Here is a 20235-nt window from a genome sequence, read left to right as displayed (position 1 = left end):
AAGAGGCAAGACAGTCTGCGGAGAAAAGAGAAGAGGGGAAAATTGTTAGGAGATAAAGAGGTTTCAAGTCATGTCGATGTGTTTGAGATTGAATAAATCCAAACAGATTGAAGATAATTCAAGCTTCAAGATGTTGAAGAGATGGAAAGCAAGTAGCTCTTTCATGGGAAGATGTAACGCAGAGAAGAAAAAAAAGAAGGGGAGGTTGAAGCACTTTGGATTCTACACGTCAGTGGCCATCTCCGTACCCGGGGTTGTGTCTATTTACTTATTTACTCTTACATACATATGCATGTATAGTTCTTGTTTTCATATTGTCAATTGTAAATGATCTATGGAGTAGATAACACTTGATTAGTCTAATATCTATAGAGTGTTAAAAAAATAGTAATGAAATTACTGCAACATGTAATCATCCTTCCACTATATACAAACGGTTCGTCCGCTCAGATCGCTATAGTCTTGAAAACCCGTCTGCCTTGCCCCTCTTCCTGCTTTTTGTTTGATTTCGATCTTATACTTGATACTATATTTTTGTGAAAATTGAGCTATATATATAGAAAACCAAATAATAGAAAGGACTAAAAAAAAACTAGAAACAAAAAAAAACCCCCAAATGGTGGCGGAAGGAAATCTAGAACGTCGCTCCAAGTCTCCCGCGTTTCTCCCCTTTTTGCAAGCTGACGACCAACCTCTCCACTAAAGAGATCATACCGTGTTCTGGAACCCTCCACATCATGTCCTCTATTCCCTTCTAAGGTATCTGCTACTTTCGTTTCATGGCATTTACATGATTCTGTCCTTCACCATGCATTGGAAAGGACTCCGTTTGATGGATGGCAAAAGACAGACCGTCGAAACTCAAGACCAGTCACGTCGCAGTGAACATCTACCACGTCCCAATCCCCCCGCCACCGAACCCAGGCTATCCGAGTCGATCCCTCGCTCCTCCGGTCTGTCAAGCAGCCACGTTCATCTGCCTCACCTGCAAGTACCGGAAGACAAGGGGTCGAACGATGGCGTACCTCAACCGGACTTTACAGGTCCATCTTCCGGGGACACCCCCAGCTTGCGCCGCAATAGATTTAGCTTTATGAGACTACGCCATGCATCCGATCCCCAACTCTCCAAGTCTTACGCCAAAGCGGGCCAACAAGACACTCCGCCGGTCCCCTCCTTGCCGCGTAAGTGAAACATTGGACAACTCTATATTAAGGACGGAATGATTGATTGTGTATATTGCTTCTAGCTCCTACAATTATCACTACTGCCCCAACTAGCCACGAGCTTGACCAGCCCACAAAACAAAGATCCAAGCTCAACTTTCGACCGTCATCACGAAAGCAGTCTATGGAGGAAATGTCCCGGAAATCGACGGAACAACCTACCAAGTCCCGCCGGAGGGGTCAGGGATCAGCGGATTCTCAGGTGACGGATCCAGCGCTCGCAATGTCCCGGAGCATCACCGAAGAGCCTGGGAGACTGTCAACAAACTCGCTTCGGGGGAATCAACGACCGAATGATTCCCAGCGCTCATCTGTGATCGATCCTCGATTTTCTGAGTCTTCTCGGTCCGATCAGAGCTACGGAGATCAGGCAGTCACCCGAAGTAACTCCCCACGCGATGGAGGCAGTGCGACATCAGCAAAACGATTCCGTCTCAAGTTGAAACGGAACCGGAATCCTCTCTTTCCCTTGCCGCCGAAATTCCCGCAAAGTCATGTTATGGATAATGGACCGAAGTTCCCCCCGGCAGATACGCCAAACTCCGAGATCTCAGATGGCCATGACCAAGTCTCACCGCTACCATCACCATCGCGTTCCACGGTAGGACTTGCCGCAACTAGTACACCACATCTATTCCGGAATGACTCCACGAATTCCGCTCGCTCTGTTCGATCCAATCCATCATGCAAGAAACGCGGGCGTTCGTCCACCATGGGATCGCTGGCCGAGAACCAGGACGACTTGTCTGTACCCCCATATTTGGCTTCTTCGGCACGCACCTCTACTTCAACTAGCGGCCGTAAGAGCTTTGGAGATATGTTTAATATCACACAGCGATTGCGGCAGAACTCCTCACCACCTGACCCTCGCCATGGCTCCCCCGCATTAGGTGGCTCCCTAACACCGGTTTCAAAGCTACCCTCAATCCCCAAACGAGATGAAAACGATACTCCAGCATCGTACTTGACGCGATTGGAAGAATGTTTACCTCGCGGAATGATCGCGGGCATCCTTGCACAATCGGACGAGGAATTTTATAAAATTGGACTACGGAAATATATGAGAAGCTTCTCATATTTTGGCGATCCACTAGACATGTCGATTCGCAAGCTCTTGATGGAAGTTGAACTTCCAAAAGAGACACAACAGATTGATCGGTTTCTGCAGGCATTCGCTGATCGTTATCATGAATGCAATCCTGGCATCTTCTCATCTCCTGACAAAGCATACTTCATTGCGTTCTCTATCTTGATTCTTCATACTGACGTGTTCAACAAGAATAACAAGCGGAAAATGCAGAAGCCGGATTATGTCAAGAATTGCCGTGGCGAGGGAATCTCCGAAGATATTCTTGAATGCTTCTATGAGAATATCTCGTACACTCCATTTATTCACGTGGAAGATGCTAATCTTCGTGATCGCCACCTTCCGAAGCCCCGCCGTACCCTTTTCAAAAGCACGAGCACTGAAAATCTCGCCCGGATAGCTCGTGAACCAGTAGATCCATACGCCCTTATTTTGGAAGGAAAATTGGAATCTTTGCGCCCAAGTTTGAAGGACGTTATGAATCTTGAGGATACCTACGATCATTTCGGTTCAGCTGGGCCACCAGACATGGATGCGCTTCATCAAGCCTTCGCCAAGTCTGGGATTTTGCAGATTGTGTCTCTGCGCTCTCGTCCTGATGCATTCATGCCTTCTAGCTTGCACAATCCTCTTGATTCCAATCCGGGTCTGGTGGATATTAAAGTTGCCAAGGTTGGCGTGCTGTGGCGGAAGGACCCAAAGAAGAAGAGAGCTAGGTCTCCCTGGCAGGAATGGGGAGCGATCCTCACTTTCTCTCAATTATACTTCTTCCGCAATGTGACTTGGGTGCGCTCGCTAATGGCACAGCATGAGGCATACGTCAAGAATGGCCGCCGCGGGACTCTGGTTTTCGACCCGCCCCTGTCAGACTTCAAACCCGACGGCATTATGTCTACCGGGGATGCGGTTGCGCTTTTAGACACGAGTTATAAGAAGCACAAACACGCGTTCATGTTCGTTCGACACAACGCATTGGAGGAGACTTTCCTTGCCACCTCGGAGCCGGAGATGAACGATTGGCTGGCGCATCTCAATTATGCTGCAGCTTTCAGAACCACTGGTGTACGCACCAAGGGTATGATCGCCACAAACTACGAAGGACAGCGATATCGCAAGAGCCAGCACATGGGTTCCGTTTCTTCGCTGAAGTCTCAACAATCCCAGTCAACGGACCTGGAACCCCCATCTCCCAGCATTGATAACGACATCGTTGCTGAATTCGTTGCCGCGCGACGACAGCTCATGAGCCAGAAGATTCGCGAGGCCAATGAAAAGCTTTTCGCGTCTCAAAAGCAACTTGAGGATCTCCTTCAAAATGCCCGACACCTTCAAATTCTCACTCCGGTTCATGCTCGTGCCCGCGAGGGTGTTATCCTGGCTGCAGGTCGATTGTCTGCGAAACTTAAATGGGTCAGACAGGATATCTGGCGTAACAAATGTTATCGCCAGGTTCTACTGCGAGACCTTGGAGAGGATGATGAGACAGCCGACAGCCGGGTTGGATCTGTTACTGAACCAGCGCCATCCCAGGCGGATGTAGCACGCGTATCTTCTCTTTCTGGGCCGTCTGTTGCTTCGGAGCCTAGCGTCGAAAGGGCTGGTAGCATTGTACCTACCCTCGCTAGCATTGATACGCCCGAGCCTAACGTGATCGTCACTGACGAATCATCAGAGCCGGGACTATTGGCGAAACCTTCAAACGACGAGCTACGTCGTCCCAGCATACCAGGATCCGTCACATCTTCTGACGTTTCTCGTATTGGGCGTCGACGTTCTGCGGTCACTATTCCCGAACGCGCTAAGTCATACTCGCCCGATCCAAAAACAATCCAACTTGAGCGTGATGCTTCGGTTCTCAGCCGTGTGAGCAGATGGGATGGCGCCAGTATTGCGTCTCGAGCCTCGAAATTGACCTCGCCTGTCAGCTTTGATGACAATGAAGAGCGAATTCTGAGGGAGGCTGGTCTATTGCAGCTGCCTGAGTCCCCGGGACGCAAAGAGTTTGATATTTCCCCCGACGCGACGCCCGGAAAAACCGCCGAGCCCGACGCAGCTCCAGCTGATAAATCCGACAAACCCAGCCGTGTTCGCCGAAGCCTTCATCGCACACTTCGCGAGTCGCATGTTCATAAGCACCACTCTTATTCAAAGAAGAAGCGTGGGTCGATCTCTAGCACCGGACAGGAGGAAGACGACCAAGTCTCCGGCGATGGTGACATCCTCCCGCGCAAAGCGCCTAGCTTCACCGTGCACGGCAAGAAAGCGTCCATTGTCACCTTCGGCTCCGAGTGGCAGAACATGCCCCCTGAGGAGCGTCTCAAGCTCCGAAAGCCCACTCCTCATGAGGAACCACGAGCATCGGATCCCACTCCGCTCGACAGTGGAGATTCGCTGGTACTGGAGACCGAACCGGAAAGACCCCATTCACTTCGTAGCAACAGCACTACCACCGGCCTCAGCATCCGCACCAACGATGATCTAGCGGAGTTCAAGGATGCTCAGGAGGTGCAGTCAGAGGAAGAGGATCTCGGACGCCCCGGATCCCCAGTCATCTCAATCCCACCTCCAGAAACAGAGCCATCATCAGACAACCCTTGTTCCCCTACAAAAGCATCCAATGGCCATCTTTCCGCACCAATACACGATGGTTCTGTCTCTTCATCCTCTGCATCCCTCAACGAGCGGGTCGTCGATACTCCATCCACCGAAGGCCTACGTGAGCAGGCCGTAGGCGCCTGAACCTTTTTTTTTGAAACTTTGTTGCTCCTCTGTACATTCTAACTATTCTGATCTCGATCTTCTGCTTGACGATTATTATACCCCCTTTTCCAACAATTGCCTCATCTTGCCTTCTATTGCGCTTTTGCATTGACTTCTGGTGAATATCGGTTTGGTGCTAGGGTTTCGGTTGTCCTTTTCAGCATGTCATGTTTGCGTTTGCGGAAGGTGGGTGCTTATCATCTGATTTTTGTCCATGGATAGGCGTGTGCTTCCTGAGGCCATGGCCTTTTACTGTTTTGTGTGTGCATCACCCATAGACAAAAGCAACATTACGATTGACAATGATCCGACTCTTATTACATGGTGACTGCCTCCAAATAAACAACAGTAAGCTAGTATAATTACATAGGCAGAGATTTTTCTCCCAAATGTTCCAAGGGCATAGTCCATATAGGGCTGAGCAGAGCGGTAAACCGAGCGGTGACCAAACTAGCCAATTAAATTGCCCACCCACCCACCGCTCTCCAAAACCTGGGACCAAAGAACCAACATTACGACATTCCCAAAGCTCCTCAAATCCCAACTTCACAAGCCCACAAAATGGCGCATTCAAAGCGTAACACGTCCCTCCCCCATTTCACCTCCTACGAACGGGGTCTCCTCCGCGAATCATGGGGCTCCAAAAAACACGCCATCGGCCGCGATAGCTTTCTCTCATTCGGCAGCTGCCGTCTTTGCCTCCAACCCGCCAGAAACCCAGTAGCATGCAGCAGCAATGGCGACCTCTTCTGTCGCGAATGCGCAATCAATGACCTCCTCGCCCAAAGACAAGAAATCAAGAGACTTGAGCGAGAGCGCGACGAGGCGCGCAAGCGCATTGCGGAAGACGACGAGCGCGCGCTGGGCGAAGCTCGGGCTCGTGATTTGAGGGACTTTGAAATGGTTTCCATGGGGCTGGAGGCTAAGGCTAAGATGGCTGGGGAGGATAGCAAGAGGGCGAGGGCGGAGGGGCTGGAGGCTATTGGTGGTGGGGCGAAGAAGAGGAAGATCGAAGAAAGTGAGGCGATCGAGAAGTTTGGGCAAAGGGAGGTTGTGGTTGATGGAAAGAAGAGGAAGGTTTTTGAACTTGGGGTGGAGGAGATGGCTAGGGTTGCGGCTGAGGAGAAGGAAAGGCTGAAGAGAGAGGTCAAGGAGGCAAAGGTCTGTTCTTCTATCCAAATGAGGGTTAAGGGTTTGCTAACTTGTTCCAGGCCGGGTCTACCAAGTCCGCTCTGCCGTCCTTCTGGGTTCCTGCTCTCACGCCCGGCACGGATGCGGATGAAATCATTGCCAATAAGGCAGTCAAACTCACACCTATTTGCCCTGGGTCTACGGATGATAACCAACATCCATATTCGCTCAAGTCGCTAGTCGATGTGCATTTCATAGAGGAGAAGGCTTCCGATGGGACTGTGTCGAGAGTGTGTCCCAGTTGCAAGAAGAATTTGAGCAATGGGCTCAAAGCAATGCGTATGTGGGCCCGCTTCATACGGCTATACGCCAGATTGTAGTGTTGGATTTACTAATATGTTTCGCAGTCACAAAACCCTGCGGCCATGTTATGTGCTTACCGTGTGTAACGAAATTCATGACTCCACAAGATCATCACGTTCCTGATCCCCATGCTTCGAAGGAGGAGCAGGAGAAAACTGCGGCATTGCACGGAGTGGTTTTGTGTTACGTCTGCGAAGCGGATATTACAGCGCGGCCAAAAGAGAATGGAAATGGGACCAGCAAGAAGTCTAAGAAGAAGGATAAGGATGCTATTCAACCTGGTCTCGTTGAAATCAGTTCCGAGGGAACTGGATTTGCTGGTAAGGGTGGGAATATGGGGAAAAAATCCGGTGTTGCATTCCAGTGCTGAGCGCCGGAAAAAAAGGAAAAGAAAAAGCTTGAGCCATCACAATATCAATCGCGTGTACGATATAATTATCCTCATATCGCCGCCCGGAGCGGTGATGAACGCCCGAAATATGTAAATAAAATAGTCTAGATATACAGTGAAAAGGCGACCGAGTAACTATAGGACTTAGTCTTCTGCTTTGAGCCGAACTTAAGAACGCTTCTTGGCGTTGTTGAATTCGCGGACAGTAACCTGGCAAGCAACCTCCTGGCACAGGCGACGACGACGGCTCAAGTCCAACTGCGAACCGAATTCCAAGCCAGATGCACGCTCAACAATCTCAAGTGGAACCTCAAAGTCTGTCAAACGTGTATCGTTGGAAATGCGAGCGTTGGGCAGAACAAAAGCACCGAGCGCAACCTTCGCAGTGGGCGAATTAGTTCCGTCCTCGGCATAGATGACCTTGTAGAAGTGCGTGGGCACAGCGACATTCGGCGGAGTGCCAATAACCTCATAGCTGACACGCCACTTGCCATCCGGCTGACGGGCGGGTAGGTAGAGCGGGCCTGTAACGACGCGAACGGAGGGGTATTTCTTGGTGAGATCACGGCAGAAGGTCTCGAAGTGCGCCCAGTAGTCGCGGTTGAAGCCCTCTCCGACCTGGGGACACATGTTGGACAGCGCGAAAGTACCGTCCATGGCATCCTGGGACCACTTCGCGTCTGCAGCGGGAACCTGGTGGCCGCGATCGTAGCCGGAGCGGAAGTAGTCTGACAGTTTGGCGCGGAACATGGCTGGAATGGTGGTGTCTTCGAAGAAGGTGCTCTTCTTGCGGTCGGCGTTGTTGATTGCCAAAGACGCCGGTGTGATGTGCTCGGCTACCCAGGAGGGGTTGCGAGTGCGGCGATCGTAGGCGCCGTGTAGGGGGAGGGAGGAGAGTTCGTCGGCGATTGGGCCCGGGAAGCCATATTGGAGGACACCGGCTGGGTCGACGGGACCGATCGCTTTGGCCGCTAGGGTTGGGGGTGCGATTGTTGAGGGAGCTTTGACACCTGGGGTTGTGGGTGTTGGCAGTTGTTGCTGTTGCGGTTGCGGTTTGGAGGATTTGCCGGAGAAGAGGAGTGCGGTAACACCAGCGCCAGTGGCTGCACTGGCGGCAGCAATGACAGCCAATGTTGCTTTGGACATGATTGATGTCCCTGAGTGTCGAGTGTTGTCTTAGATTGAGTAAGTCGGAAAATCAACAGTCACAAAAAAAGAAAAAGCAACAAAATAAAGGATGGAGGGTCACGAGCCAATCAGAGTGTTAGTTGGGAAACCTCATATATAAAGTCGAAAGGATTGATTAATATGTTGACGAGATTCGTTTCATTCTTATATTCATTAATATATGTTACCTACGTATGTAGGTATGTTTTTGGGGTATATCATCTGCAATGGTCAAGTGCTTCGGAGAAAAAGGATGTACTGAATCCCCTTGCATGCACAGTCGATCAAAGGTTAGCATCACCCGACCAAGCTGTATCACCTGCAGTGTATGAATGAATGATATATCAACATATCACCGATTTCGCGTTCGCCAAACATATTGAGATGACTTCGCCTGTTGGAAGACAATAAATCAAACACCATACACCACACATCATGGAGAAACCATGGCTTCTCAAGTCGGATATCCCAGACAGATGAGAACCTTGGGGGCAAAGGATGCCAGCTCACCCAACTCAGGTATTTCAGCAATAAAAGGCGCCATTTCAAAGATGTTGAATCGAATGAATCTTGCCATTTCACATCATTGAAGAGGCGAGAGGTTTGACCGCCAACCACATTCCGTCGGATTCAAATTACATCATTCCCGTTTTCTTCACTTTCTCCCCCACACTCGATAACTATGGCTGCCAACGACACCCGGGGATGGATCATGAGCGTTGTCTCAGGCATCGGTAGGTGTCGCAATCCTTTCTCCATGATAAATTACTAATGGTACCTAGCCTGTGTCCTCGGTTCTTCCATTATCTGTGTCGATGTGCTGGTGCAGGTCATCTCTCGCCGCAAGAGCTTCCAAATTGCCAACAGTAGTAATTTCCTGTCGGCTTCATTGTGCCTAAGTGCGGGAGTGATGGTAAGCCATGACTGATGATTATTTATTGCGAAAAACTAAATTTCAGCAGCTCTTTACCTCCCTGTATAGCATGCTCCCCACTTCGAAGCAGTACCTTACGCGCGCCGGATTCTCTCCTTCCGCTTCTGCCTACATTTTGATCGGTCTATTCATCGCCGGAGTAGCAGGAATTCAAATTCTATCTGGCTTTGCGCACCGATTCATTCCATCACATGTCGTCGACTGCGCTCATACTCACGGCGAGTCGGAAGACGATCCCGAGCGCGGCGAACCTCAAGTCGAGGATGACTTCAGTCGCTCCCACAACCATAAACACAGAAATGGAAACAGGAACGTGATCAGAAGTACGGAGCAAACGCCGCTCTTGCGGTCCACGGAGCATCCCTCGTTCAAGTCTACGCCGGCGGTGATCCAGCGGAGCCAGCACAGCGAGCCAGCGCCAAGACGCCGCGAGACCATGCGAGTAATGTTGACACGACGAATCACTGCGTTGATGGGTGGCGTCAAACCACTCTGCGACGAGGACGGTCCCTGCTTCGGGGTTTCACAGACCTGTGGCCGCGAATGCACCAAAGTACTTCCGCCATCCGTCAATGAGATCAACCGGCCAAACTTAGAGCACCGCGGCAATTTATCCGCACCCCTCGAGACAGAAATCTCTCGAGCGGAACGCGACGTCGGAACCGACCATGTGTCCACCGATGGAGGATACTTCGACAACATCTCCGCTCAGCATACCCTCCAATCATGCGTTGCCTCCTCCGCTTCGTCCCAGATAGCATCGCACTCGGATCACTTTGCACACTCTCATTCGGATCATCATACCGACTCTCACCACCACGCAGATGACGCCGACTCCTTCCGTCCCAAGTCCGCTGCTGGAAACCCTCACCACCACCACGTTCCGCAAAATGCTTTCCTGTCCATCGGACTCCAGACGTCGCTTGCAATTGCTCTCCACAAGCTCCCCGAGGGATTCATCACCTACGCGACCAACCACGCGAGTCCGACTCTCGGGTTGACGGTGTTCCTGGCTTTATTCATCCACAACATTGTGGAAGGTTTCGCCATGGCCCTCCCATTATATCTGGCCCTGAACTCCCGCTGGAAAGCGATGTTCTGGTCCAGTCTACTCGGAGGCATCAGCCAGCCAGCCGGTGCTGGCATAGCCGCGTTTTGGATTTGGGGCACCGGCCAACATGGCAGCGATGATGCGACAGGGCCTTCGTGGGGTATCTACGGCGGCATGTTTGCTGCTACGGCGGGCGTTATGACGTCTGTTGCGCTGCAGCTCTTTAGCGAAGGGTTAGGTCTCACGCACCACCGCGGCATGGGCATTGGCTTTGCTGTTGCCGGTATGGGACTGATGGGCGTTAGCTTCGCTTTGACCGCATGATTACCTTTGGTATTCAAGTTTTGATGTGGTTGACATTCGAACCATTTGTCTGTTGCTTGTCGATCTTTTGGTGTGCATGGAACATAGGTAATGCGTTTTGGCGTTTTGTTACATTCAACATGACCACTGTGTGGTCTTGTATAGATACATCACTGGGACTTGTTTTGATATATTTTTATGAAAAAAATGCTGCACATGCTCGCCAAGGGAGTTACATTATTGAGTGTTCTAGACCGTACATAATTGTTGCAGACAATGAATCAAAATCATAAATGTTTCCTTCTTGGCCAGCTCATCTAGTAAGAACGTACAAATTCAAACAGCATATCTCCGGAGAATGAACACCAATTCGAGACAGACTGAGGACTGATCCTTGTCTGCTAATTGGTCAGTAGCTCGTCGCTCTGCCTGGTTGATACTTATTTAGTTTCTTTCAGCTAGATTAATTCTGGTTGGTCCCATCTTACAGGTAGTCTCCTTTCACCCTGCAGATTTTATCGTCTAGATTACTTCTCTCTTCGTTCTGTCTTAGGTGACATTTGACCAATTGAGCAACTATATTCCGTAAATTGTGCTTACGAGAGATGCTCTGGGGAAACATGACGTCCCGGTTCTCGCAAACTCGATATCATGACATGCAATATTGTAAACGGCGGATGTTCCCGCCTTGGATCATCCAACGTGAGAAATTGAAGTGACCTCACCACATACCGGATCATCCGGAGTTCATTAAAAATGATTGAATGTCCAATGTTAGAACTTTCACGGGTCGAGTTGAATTAGGGTTATCAACGGACCCACTTGCTCGATCTCGGGCACATGAGCATATATATTCATGTCTATACGTCATTGGAAATTCAATTAAGACCATTGAGTTTGATGGGAGCTTTAACTCGATGGCTCTACCCCACAGAACGCAATGACATCGTTTGGTCCTTTTTGAAGAGGACAACGATTTGATATTATAAAATCAATGTGACGACTGATGCTTACACCAAGATCAAGGATAAACGGGGACTACCATTATGGCAGCCGCATTCTAATAGTAGCACAGTAGGCTCATACTTTGAGGAAATCCCATCTATCTAGAAAGTCTGGCCCTGTTGAATATGACTCTACTGTCATCTGCCTAAACGCTTTCTGCATGTCTTTTTCACCTTTAACTTAATAGCTTTTACAGTCTCTTCTTAGCCCCATTTTCATGGTGAGTATATAGTGGTGAGATACATCTTAACGAATTAGAAAATCTACAACGAAGTTCCCCCAGCTAGAATGGACACTCCGCAGGTCCACCAATCCCGTCCCCTCCACGCGGTTGGGCATCATCGACTTTCAACACTGTGCTGTGTATGACATCGGAAACTTCCTCATTTTCTTGAATTATCTTCCAGGACTTGGTTTCCAAGTAAGAGCATGCTTTGGTTCAGATAAACAGTGTGAAGGCTGCTTTCTCATACGCCATCTTCTTTGGTTGTGCCCACTTCTTAAGGTGCACACTCTTCGGACAAGCCCGAGGTGATTTTATGATGCAATGACTATCTAGCTAGGCAGGAAAAAGTTCCTGGTGTTATATTCAGCTTCTTTCATTCTAATATGTGTTCATTTTCAATATCCTATATTCATGATATCTGAACTACAACGACTATACGACAATATTATTTGACTTATTTTAATTTTATGACCAACCTATTGTTAATACATTGCTTTACATCAACAAATTACAAAGACACATCAATATGTCCGCCGAAGAAATGACCACCAAGCCGGAAGCCGAACAGACCGAGAATCTTGGGTTTGCCAAGAGACTGAGCAAGAGACTGTCTCTGAGTCAAGGAAGTAAAGATGCTCCTAGCCAGGGAGGCAAGTCCAACGACATCCTCAACAGAAGTTCATCAATTCGGGACGAGGTCAGCCATGGAAACTTCAGCGGGGCCAAAGATATCATCACCAAAGGGCAATCAACCAAAGAATCAGTGAGCCAAGGCGATGCTGGCGGCGCCTCGGGCAGCACTGGAGTGAAGGAAGATTTCAGCCACAAAAGTGTTCAAGAAACAGGCCATCAAATCAGCAAAGGAGGAATTGGCCAAGATACTACCGGATATACCTCGACTGGGGCATCAAATGCAGAGCAGCGAGACACCGGCAATGAGAAGCAAGAAACCGACGCAAAGGATGAAAAGTCTGCGCAGAAATCGAAGGATGCCGCAACAGAGAAGAGAGACCGCAGGGGCAGTGTGGCAGCTGGAGTCCTTGAACCCAATTACGATATCAAAAAAGGTCCCATCACCGAACCTGGCACTTTCCAAGAAAAGAATTTCCACAACAAAACCGGCAGAGAAACCATTATGCAAAGAGGTGTTCAAAGTAAAGACATCTCGTCAGGAGGAAAGAACGACGATGCCAACAACGCCAAAGAAAACACCGAAGAAAACATCGACCAGAAAGGCGCTTCCAATGTTGCCTTTGCGGGAGTTGATACAGACAAGAGCAACAAGACTGGAGGTGCCATTGCTGAAGGTGGTTACAGCGACAGTTTCATAGAGAATGAGCTGCATGATCAGGAAAACATCGGCTCAGACGTCTTCGATGATGGAACTGGCGCCAAAGGCCTCTCCAAGAAAGCTGCGGAAAAAGAAAATCTCGGCAAATACCATCTTGACAAAGCGCATCTCGACAAGCAAGGCTCTCAGACCTCCCAGCAAGTAGGCGGAGGCGCTGCCGCCAAAGGCCTCTCCAAGAAAGCTGCGGAACAAGACAATTCCGGCAAATACCATCTTGACAAAGCGCATCTCGACAAGCAAGGCTCTCAGACCTCCCAGCAAGTAGGCGAAGGCGCTGCCGCCGCCGCCGCTATTGCGGGAGGCTATGGGGCGAGCAAGGGAGTCACTGAGAAGAAATCTACTCCTCGAAATCTGACGACAAAGGCACCGTCAAGTGCCGGGACCGGCGCAGCAAGAGGTCAAGATCTCGCGTCCACTAGTCCCAAGAGCGGGGTCGCTGCTGTTGCGGGTGGATATGGCCGTGTAGGCGGACAAGACAATCTTTCTGGAAGTATGACTAGCACAGGCAATTCCACCCCCAGCGGACTCAACGAACCGGGTGGTCTTCGCTCCACTGCTCCCAGCCAGGCAAACAAGGCCTTCTACCCCACAAGCGCAGGTGGATCAAATGAACCAACCCTTGTTGGTGGAGGGATCCGAGGACCTCAGCAAGGTAGCAGATATGATACCACTGGCACTGGTCTCAATGGATCGAGTCCAGCAGGCCTCGCTAGCGCAGAACTCCAACAGGGCGGCGCCGTCGGCGTGCTTAACAACAGCAAGGGTGTGTCGAAACAAGCAGGCATGACTGGTGGAGGAACTCGACAAGTCAGTGCATCTGATGCCACCAGAAAAAGTGACTTCAGCAATATGTCTGGCACTGGTGGTTCCAAATCCACCGTTGTGAATGGTGTTACTACCAAGCGCACTGTCCGACAGCTCAGCAGTGGTGGTTACAAACTCACTGTTCTCCAGGAGAAAGTTCAGGCTGTGTCTCAGAAGTGCAAGACGCAGCTGGGCTTGTCATCCAGTGAGATCAGTAAGCGAAGCCCCAGCGTCGATGCTTTCTTCGATGCCGTTGCTTCTGAACGTCTTCGCTGGATGCCTCGTGATGGCAGCAGACTTGACTGTAGTCTCAGATGGGCTTCCAGACTAGCCTACGCTGTTGATGCGCTCCGCGAGTCCGTTGGGGCTTTCGCGCCTGCTGCCAATGAGGCTGCAACACTCATTTGGGGATTCTCGATTCTTCTCCTAGAGGTCAGTAAAAAATCTTTGTATACAGAACCCCTCACCTTGGATGCTAACCTCTTGATCAGTCTGACATGGACAACACTGACGTGTTTGAGAGTGTCTTTGGCCGGTATGGTCGTGTTGCTGTCGGGGTTCATTTGCTTTTGCAGTACGACACTGCATACAAGTCTTCTCCTGAGCTCCAGCCAGAGGTTGCTGCAGTCTTCGCCGATCTGCTTGAGATGGTTTGCAGCACCACCACCAGCTGTGTTGAGGGCTTCAAAAGCAAAGAGTCTGATCAAGTCATCGGTCGAAACGTTGACGCGGCCTTTGTTACCTACGCCAGGCGCTTCTCGACTCACTGGAATACTGTTGTCGACACTCATACATCAAAGATTGTGGCGAATAGCCCCTTGATCTATTCTTCGCCTGAACTTGGGAGTCTGCGTCAATTCCTTGGAGTACAGGACCGCCCCCTGCAGTTCATCCTAGACTCGCGAGCTCACTCGCTTGCTGAAGGATCATTTGAGTGGTTCAACAACACGCTCTATGATTTCACTGTCTCCAGCTCTCCAGCTATGCTGATTTCGGGCGGTCCTGGATCTGGAAAGAGTGCCATGGCTCAATGGACCGTCGAAAGATTGCAAGAGTCCGCTGAACATGATAGCTGGAATGTCATTCCATACACTATCCGTGAGTTATGTTAATCTGTCGTCGCCAGAACACCCGCTAATAAATTCAGGCGCTGATATTCCTGTCGCAACACTGCCCCTGCGCATCCTGAAGGGTGTCTTGCACCAAATGTTGGACCACTCCGTCAGTGATAAAGTCACCCAGGAGGCAGTTCTCGTTGAAGTCGCCAAGGCAGCCCAAGGAGCAATCGATGGAGCTGGAGAAGATGCAGTTGAGGAATCACTGTGGAGGGGTATTCGCGCTGGTCTGGCTTCAAACATTCAGTACATGTTCGTGGTTGATGGAGTCGACCAAATTAAGGGTGGCGATGCCGATGCCCGCGCTTGCCTTGATCACTTCTGCAGTATCTTATCTGAACAGAATGCCGGATCCAAGATGATTGCTTTCACCCGGCCTCTCAGCGCAAAGTCCACTTCCAAGGGCATTCAGCAATTTATCATTCAGTCCTCGCAAACTAAGACTGATCTGACAGCCTATGTCAACAAATTGCTTGCATCTGATGCTAGCTTTGACACCCACAAAGGCAATCAGCTCAAAGCAGCTGTATCTGCCATTGTGGGCCGCTCTCAAGGCTCTTTCAGTTGGGCCGAAATGGCAGTGGCATATGCCAAACAGCAGAAGACTCTGGCCCAGGCTGTTTCGGCTGTGCAGAGCTTGCCGCAGTCAATGCCCGAGCTTCTCAATTTCCATTCCCAGAGCCTCGACTTCAGCCAACAGGGTGCTATCAACATTGTTTCCTGGCTTGCAGCAGCCGAGAGACCACTTCTAGTTGATGAGATCGAGCATTTGTTGAATGTGGATCCCAAGGGCCCCAGCTACTCATCTACTGAGTTGAAGGGAAGCTACGAGATTCTCAACGCACTGAGCCCTCTGGTTATGACCCGCGATGGTGTAGTATCCTTTGCCCATACTTGCATTCGTGACCATGTCATCAAACAAGCTAAGTCTACCGGCGTATCGACTGGAGAAAAGTCTGAGCTCAGCCTGAAAGATGCGCACTACGACCTACTCACCAGGTGCCTGTCTGATGTGCAGCTCAGCGTGCGCGAGGAAGTTGATATCTCTCTTGACAAGTTGAGCATGGAGGAACGCAACCATCTCTTTGATAAGTATGTCATTCTGGAATACACTGCGCGCTATTGGCTCTCGCACCTCCTGTCTTCTCCTCTAGTCAGCGATGAAGGAGAGTTCCAATTCACCTCAAATTTCAAGAAACTTATGCCTGCAACCGTTTTATTTGCTCGTCTGGAATTGACCTGCCGCGAATCTCAATTCACTCGGTCTAGCGTTGTTGAGCTTTACCGACTGGCAAGTGACATCCGCCGATTGATTCTCGGCGAAAAGTCTCTTGCATTGTTAGAGAGCCTGGTACTAAGCGCACGTGTGTCCAAGTTAGCGCATGCCAACCACGCCGATGAGCACTGTTACGAAGCATGGAAGCTGAGCCAGGAGCTTCTTGGACAGTCGCACCCCATCACACTGACATGTTCCGAGATGATGACCCAGTCGTTCTCCGAACGAGGCTCGATGACTACTCAACAGGAGGACATCATGAAGTACCTGATCCTGACTGATTCCGAGATCACCGGTGTCGATTTCAATCACCGTCTGAAGTACCTCGGAATGATTGTCAGCATCTACAAGTCTCGTGGGGACAACAACTCGGCCCTCCTCATCTCGAAGCACTTCTACCAGCAGGTTCTCCAGAAGTACGGAACAAACTCGCACCAGTCATCGGAAACTGCCGATTTCTTGACGGCCCGGTTCTCCACAACTGGCAGCGATGAAATGAGCCGCGATATTGCCAGAACCAAATATGACAATGTTGTTCGCACTATGGAAGTCACGGATGAGCGCCGCATCTCCTACACCCTATACATGGCGCAGATGTACGAGAAGCAGGGTGACACGGCTCAGGCTCAGACAGTGCTTTCAAGCCTCTGGGCTGGACTAAACTCGCGCGATATTGATTCTGTCGATATGATGGACAAGAAAGCTAATGTTGCGCTTGTGTATTATCAGTTCCTCCGTCGTCAGGGCCGAATCGATGAGGCCGAGATCATCATTCGTGAACTGGTCGCTGATCTTGAGGTGACCGGTATTCATTCCCAGGAGATGATGCAGCGTGTGTCTCTTCTCAAGGCTGAGACCCGTGAAATGAACTTGTACAGTCTCGATCGGTCTTTGTCGGTCCTGATGTGGCGCTATTACAAGGAAACCCACCAGGAATATTCTGAGGAGTCTACTGCTCTAGCACTCTCCATTGCCCAAAGCATGGCAAATGCTGTCTCAATCGAAGACGCATCGTCGCTCACCATTCAAGATCGCAGGTTGCTGGTTGAGTTATTGGATGTGATCTCAGCTAGTGCGAACAACATGACGGTCACTACACTGATCATGTGTCACAATCTCTCTAGCATCTACGTGCGCGAGGGAGACTTTGCACAGGCCAGTGAATGCGCGATGGCTGTTTTGCAGCATATCTGGCCGACTGTCGAGCAGCCCAAGTCTCACAAAAGCTTTTCACACGAACTTGCGCCTCCAGCAGCAGATCTTGCTTTGGTCTTGGCTTACAGCCACTTCCGCAGATTGCATTTGGAGCAGGCCACGACGGTTTATGAGAACGCGTTTGGATCCTTGCTCGCTTCCGACAGGGTCCCTGTTCCATCTGTGCTAGCCGTCGCCAAGGCCGTGGTGGAATTCTACGAGACTTCTTACCAGTTTACAAAGGCGCTGGCTCTGCTCCATACTGTCAGCAGCTTCTTGGCATCTCGCATCGGGGAGAGTCACAAGCATACCATCGATAATATGTATCTCGAGGCTGCTTTGGCGACTCGCCTAGAGATGAATGGTGAGGCTAAGAGTGCCTATCAGCGCATCTTCCGGGCTACATCACAGGAGAAGACCATTGCACCAGAGGGTATCGAAGCCGCAATTGCACTGGTTGGTCTCTACGAGAAGGAGATGCAATGGGATTCTGCTTTGGAAGTCTACCGAGCCCTTTGGCCAACCTTGGTGGTCGAAGACAACAAGGAAGAGTCTTATGACCACACCCTTCTGGACAGAATGCTCGAGAAGACCTACATGGGCTACATGTCTATTCTGACAACTAGGAAGCCATCTGCCTTCTCTGAGCGATGGCAGGTGGCCTCTGACTATGTCGCGACATGCCGCCATGTGCATGGCAAGACTAGCCAGAAGACGCTGAATGCTACTTTGCTATTTGCTGAGCTCTGCGAGTCCAACGACTTATACATGGACCAAGCTATCTCGTTGTACAAGATTCCACTGCAGACGAGCGAGTGGGTTGATCCTGCTCAGTCATCGAAGAGTCTGGATCAAATGACTGCGCCATTGCCTATCACCCTCAAGCATAAACTTGCGCAGCTGTTTGTTCGTAAGCATGACTCTACCAGCGAAGCTCGAGCCCTGTACACGGAAGAGTTCCAGCTGGCCAAGAACACGCAGGGATACTTCTCCACTACAACTCTTTCTTGGCTGCGCGAGCTGGCCCTTGCCCATTCTCGACAGGGTACCACTACCTCTGTCCAGCAGGGTAATGCTCTTCTCCACATCTACTCCACAGACGTATTGCATGCTGGTGGGGACCCTGACATGATTGGTGACTGGGCCCGCAGAATCGCAAGTATCTACCTCGAGTGTGGCTTCATTGAAGGCGGCAACGATATCCTCGATGAGCTCCGTCAACGTGTGGTCTATAGCTCTGAACCCTCGGCTATGGCCTTGGGTGATCGTCGTGATGCTGTATTTGTGGCTGCCTTTGAGGAGGTCTTCGGCAGACGGGCTAGCTACGACCAAATCATGAAAGAGATGTCTCGCGAGATGGAAAACTACCAAGCCTTCTCAAAGAATCTCTCGGGTCACGACTTTATTCCCACTCTTATTTCTGGCCACATCTTGTACACGTTACAGTCTGATCAGAAGCGAACACGCGCTGCAAATGACACCAGAGACAAGTTGTACGAATATTTCTGCTCCAACCTGTCTGCCACCAGTGTTTCGGACAAGGAAGTTGTACAACAATTCTACCAAATTTGTCTGCGCGAGGTTCACCATGAGAACTATACTGCAAACATACTCAAGACGTCTACCATCCTAGTCCGGGAACTGTGCAACTCGAACAGATTCCAAGATGCCACCATTCTGACCGGCGTTCTGCACTCATTCATGCATCTGACCGATGGACTGAACAATTACGACAGCATCAAGAATGCCACCCAGATCTGCCTGTACTTGAGCGGACACAAGGCGACCAAGTGCACCGATGAAAAGACCTACCTTGAGATGTCAGTGAAGTCAAAGCTGCTTCTGCAGGATATTATGGCATCCTCAAAGTCCATCGGCACAGAAATGGTCGACCTACCTTTCGGCGACTTGAACGACATCATCACCCTCCTGGGCGAGTACGAGATGTTTGACGAACTAGAAAGTATACTGACTCAACTCTGGACCTCCCGCATTGTCCAGCGCACCTGGACCCCGGATGTAGTCGTCTGGATTGGCCGACGCCTGGTTGAAACCCGCTTCTGTCGTGGCAACGTTGATTCTGCCATCCAGTTGTGCCGTGACATTTGCTACAATCTGCGACAGGTCTGGGGAAGCTGTGATCCCGTCACTTTGGAGATGACCAAGCTCCTCTCTGGATTATTCACGGCCTCGGATAACCACCAGTCTGCGGCGACTCTGCACGAGGGAATCTTATATGACTTGCTCGGCGATTCGGAGGCGAAGGGTCACGAGCGTGCTGCTGACACCGCTTCTCAGCACATGGAGTTGCTGCGACGGGCCCAAGCCCGCCTCGGTGCGAGTCAAAGCTCGAACAGGGCGTCCGCGCATGAAGATCTGTTCCAGTCGTTGACTGATCGCTTTGGTGTGCAGTCTGATCAGATCAAGAACATTGGGGAGGCGAATGGTGGTGAGCAATTCGGTGTCTGGTCTAAGCCCAGACGGTTTAGCTTAGATGTTGAGGATTTGGAGGAAGAGGGTCAAGCCCACCATAATCATCTCCGCGAGTCGAGTGGAGGTGGATTGCACGGAAATGGAGCCCCGAGACGTATCTCTGTGCAGGCCCTGTAAATTTTGACGTGAAGTACGCCGGCGTTGTTGGATTTTGAAAATATGTGAAGGACCAATTTGTACTTGTCCATAATACGTTAGTTAGTTCAATGTCATCAATTTCAATAACTTTCTCGGCTGTCCTCAGAGGCTCCGATTTTCCCACGGGAATTTGAATGCGGAGTACAACCTGAGACCTACCCTTTGGTTAGATGGCATTAGCTTGGCATTAATAACTTTCCTAATGGACCTGTCTCAAGGT

The 20235-nt window shown here is 50.3% G+C and overlaps 5 protein-coding genes across 5 annotated transcripts; 4 read left to right on the top strand and 1 right to left on the bottom strand.

Moving 5' to 3' along the window:
• Positions 1–808: 808 nt before the first annotated feature.
• On the top strand, positions 809–5052 carry N7529_004888 (Arf family guanine nucleotide exchange factor SYT1; the record flags this gene model as incomplete). The annotated part of the gene is made up of 2 exons (XM_057240415.1): positions 809–1184; positions 1250–5052. The coding sequence occupies 2 exons, from the start codon at positions 809–811 to the stop codon at positions 5050–5052; spliced, it is 4179 nt and encodes a 1392-aa protein (XP_057099710.1).
• A 582-nt stretch (positions 5053–5634) lies between these two features.
• N7529_004887 (putative RING finger domain protein) lies at positions 5635–6937 on the top strand (the record flags this gene model as incomplete). Its single annotated transcript, XM_057240414.1, has 3 exons — positions 5635–6234; positions 6285–6543; positions 6612–6937. The coding sequence occupies 3 exons, from the start codon at positions 5635–5637 to the stop codon at positions 6935–6937; spliced, it is 1185 nt and encodes a 394-aa protein (XP_057099709.1).
• Positions 6938–7126: 189 nt separating this feature from the next.
• On the bottom strand, positions 7127–8104 carry N7529_004886 (DNA/RNA non-specific endonuclease; the record flags this gene model as incomplete). The annotated part of the gene is made up of 1 exon (XM_057240413.1): positions 7127–8104. One exon carries the CDS (start codon positions 8102–8104, stop codon positions 7127–7129), a length of 978 nt encoding a protein of 325 aa, XP_057099708.1.
• A 703-nt stretch (positions 8105–8807) lies between these two features.
• Positions 8808–10434, top strand: N7529_004885 (Zn(2+) transporter ZRT3; the record flags this gene model as incomplete). The annotated part of the gene is made up of 3 exons (XM_057240412.1): positions 8808–8859; positions 8908–9038; positions 9088–10434. 3 exons carry the CDS (start codon positions 8808–8810, stop codon positions 10432–10434), a joined length of 1530 nt encoding a protein of 509 aa, XP_057099707.1.
• A 1736-nt stretch (positions 10435–12170) lies between these two features.
• On the top strand, positions 12171–19994 carry N7529_004884 (uncharacterized protein; the record flags this gene model as incomplete). Its single annotated transcript, XM_057240411.1, has 3 exons — positions 12171–14231; positions 14291–14897; positions 14947–19994. 3 exons carry the CDS (start codon positions 12171–12173, stop codon positions 19992–19994), a joined length of 7716 nt encoding a protein of 2571 aa, XP_057099706.1.
• Between the last annotated feature and the right edge of the window lie 241 nt (positions 19995–20235).

The sequence above is a fragment of the Penicillium soppii genome (assembly GCF_028829465.1).
Source record: "Penicillium soppii strain IBT 18220 chromosome Unknown utg000004l, whole genome shotgun sequence".
Lineage (NCBI taxonomy): Eukaryota > Fungi > Ascomycota > Eurotiomycetes > Eurotiales > Aspergillaceae > Penicillium > Penicillium soppii.
The sequence above is the reverse complement of the archived record's forward strand: the minus strand, read 5'-3'. Positions and strand labels throughout refer to the sequence as shown.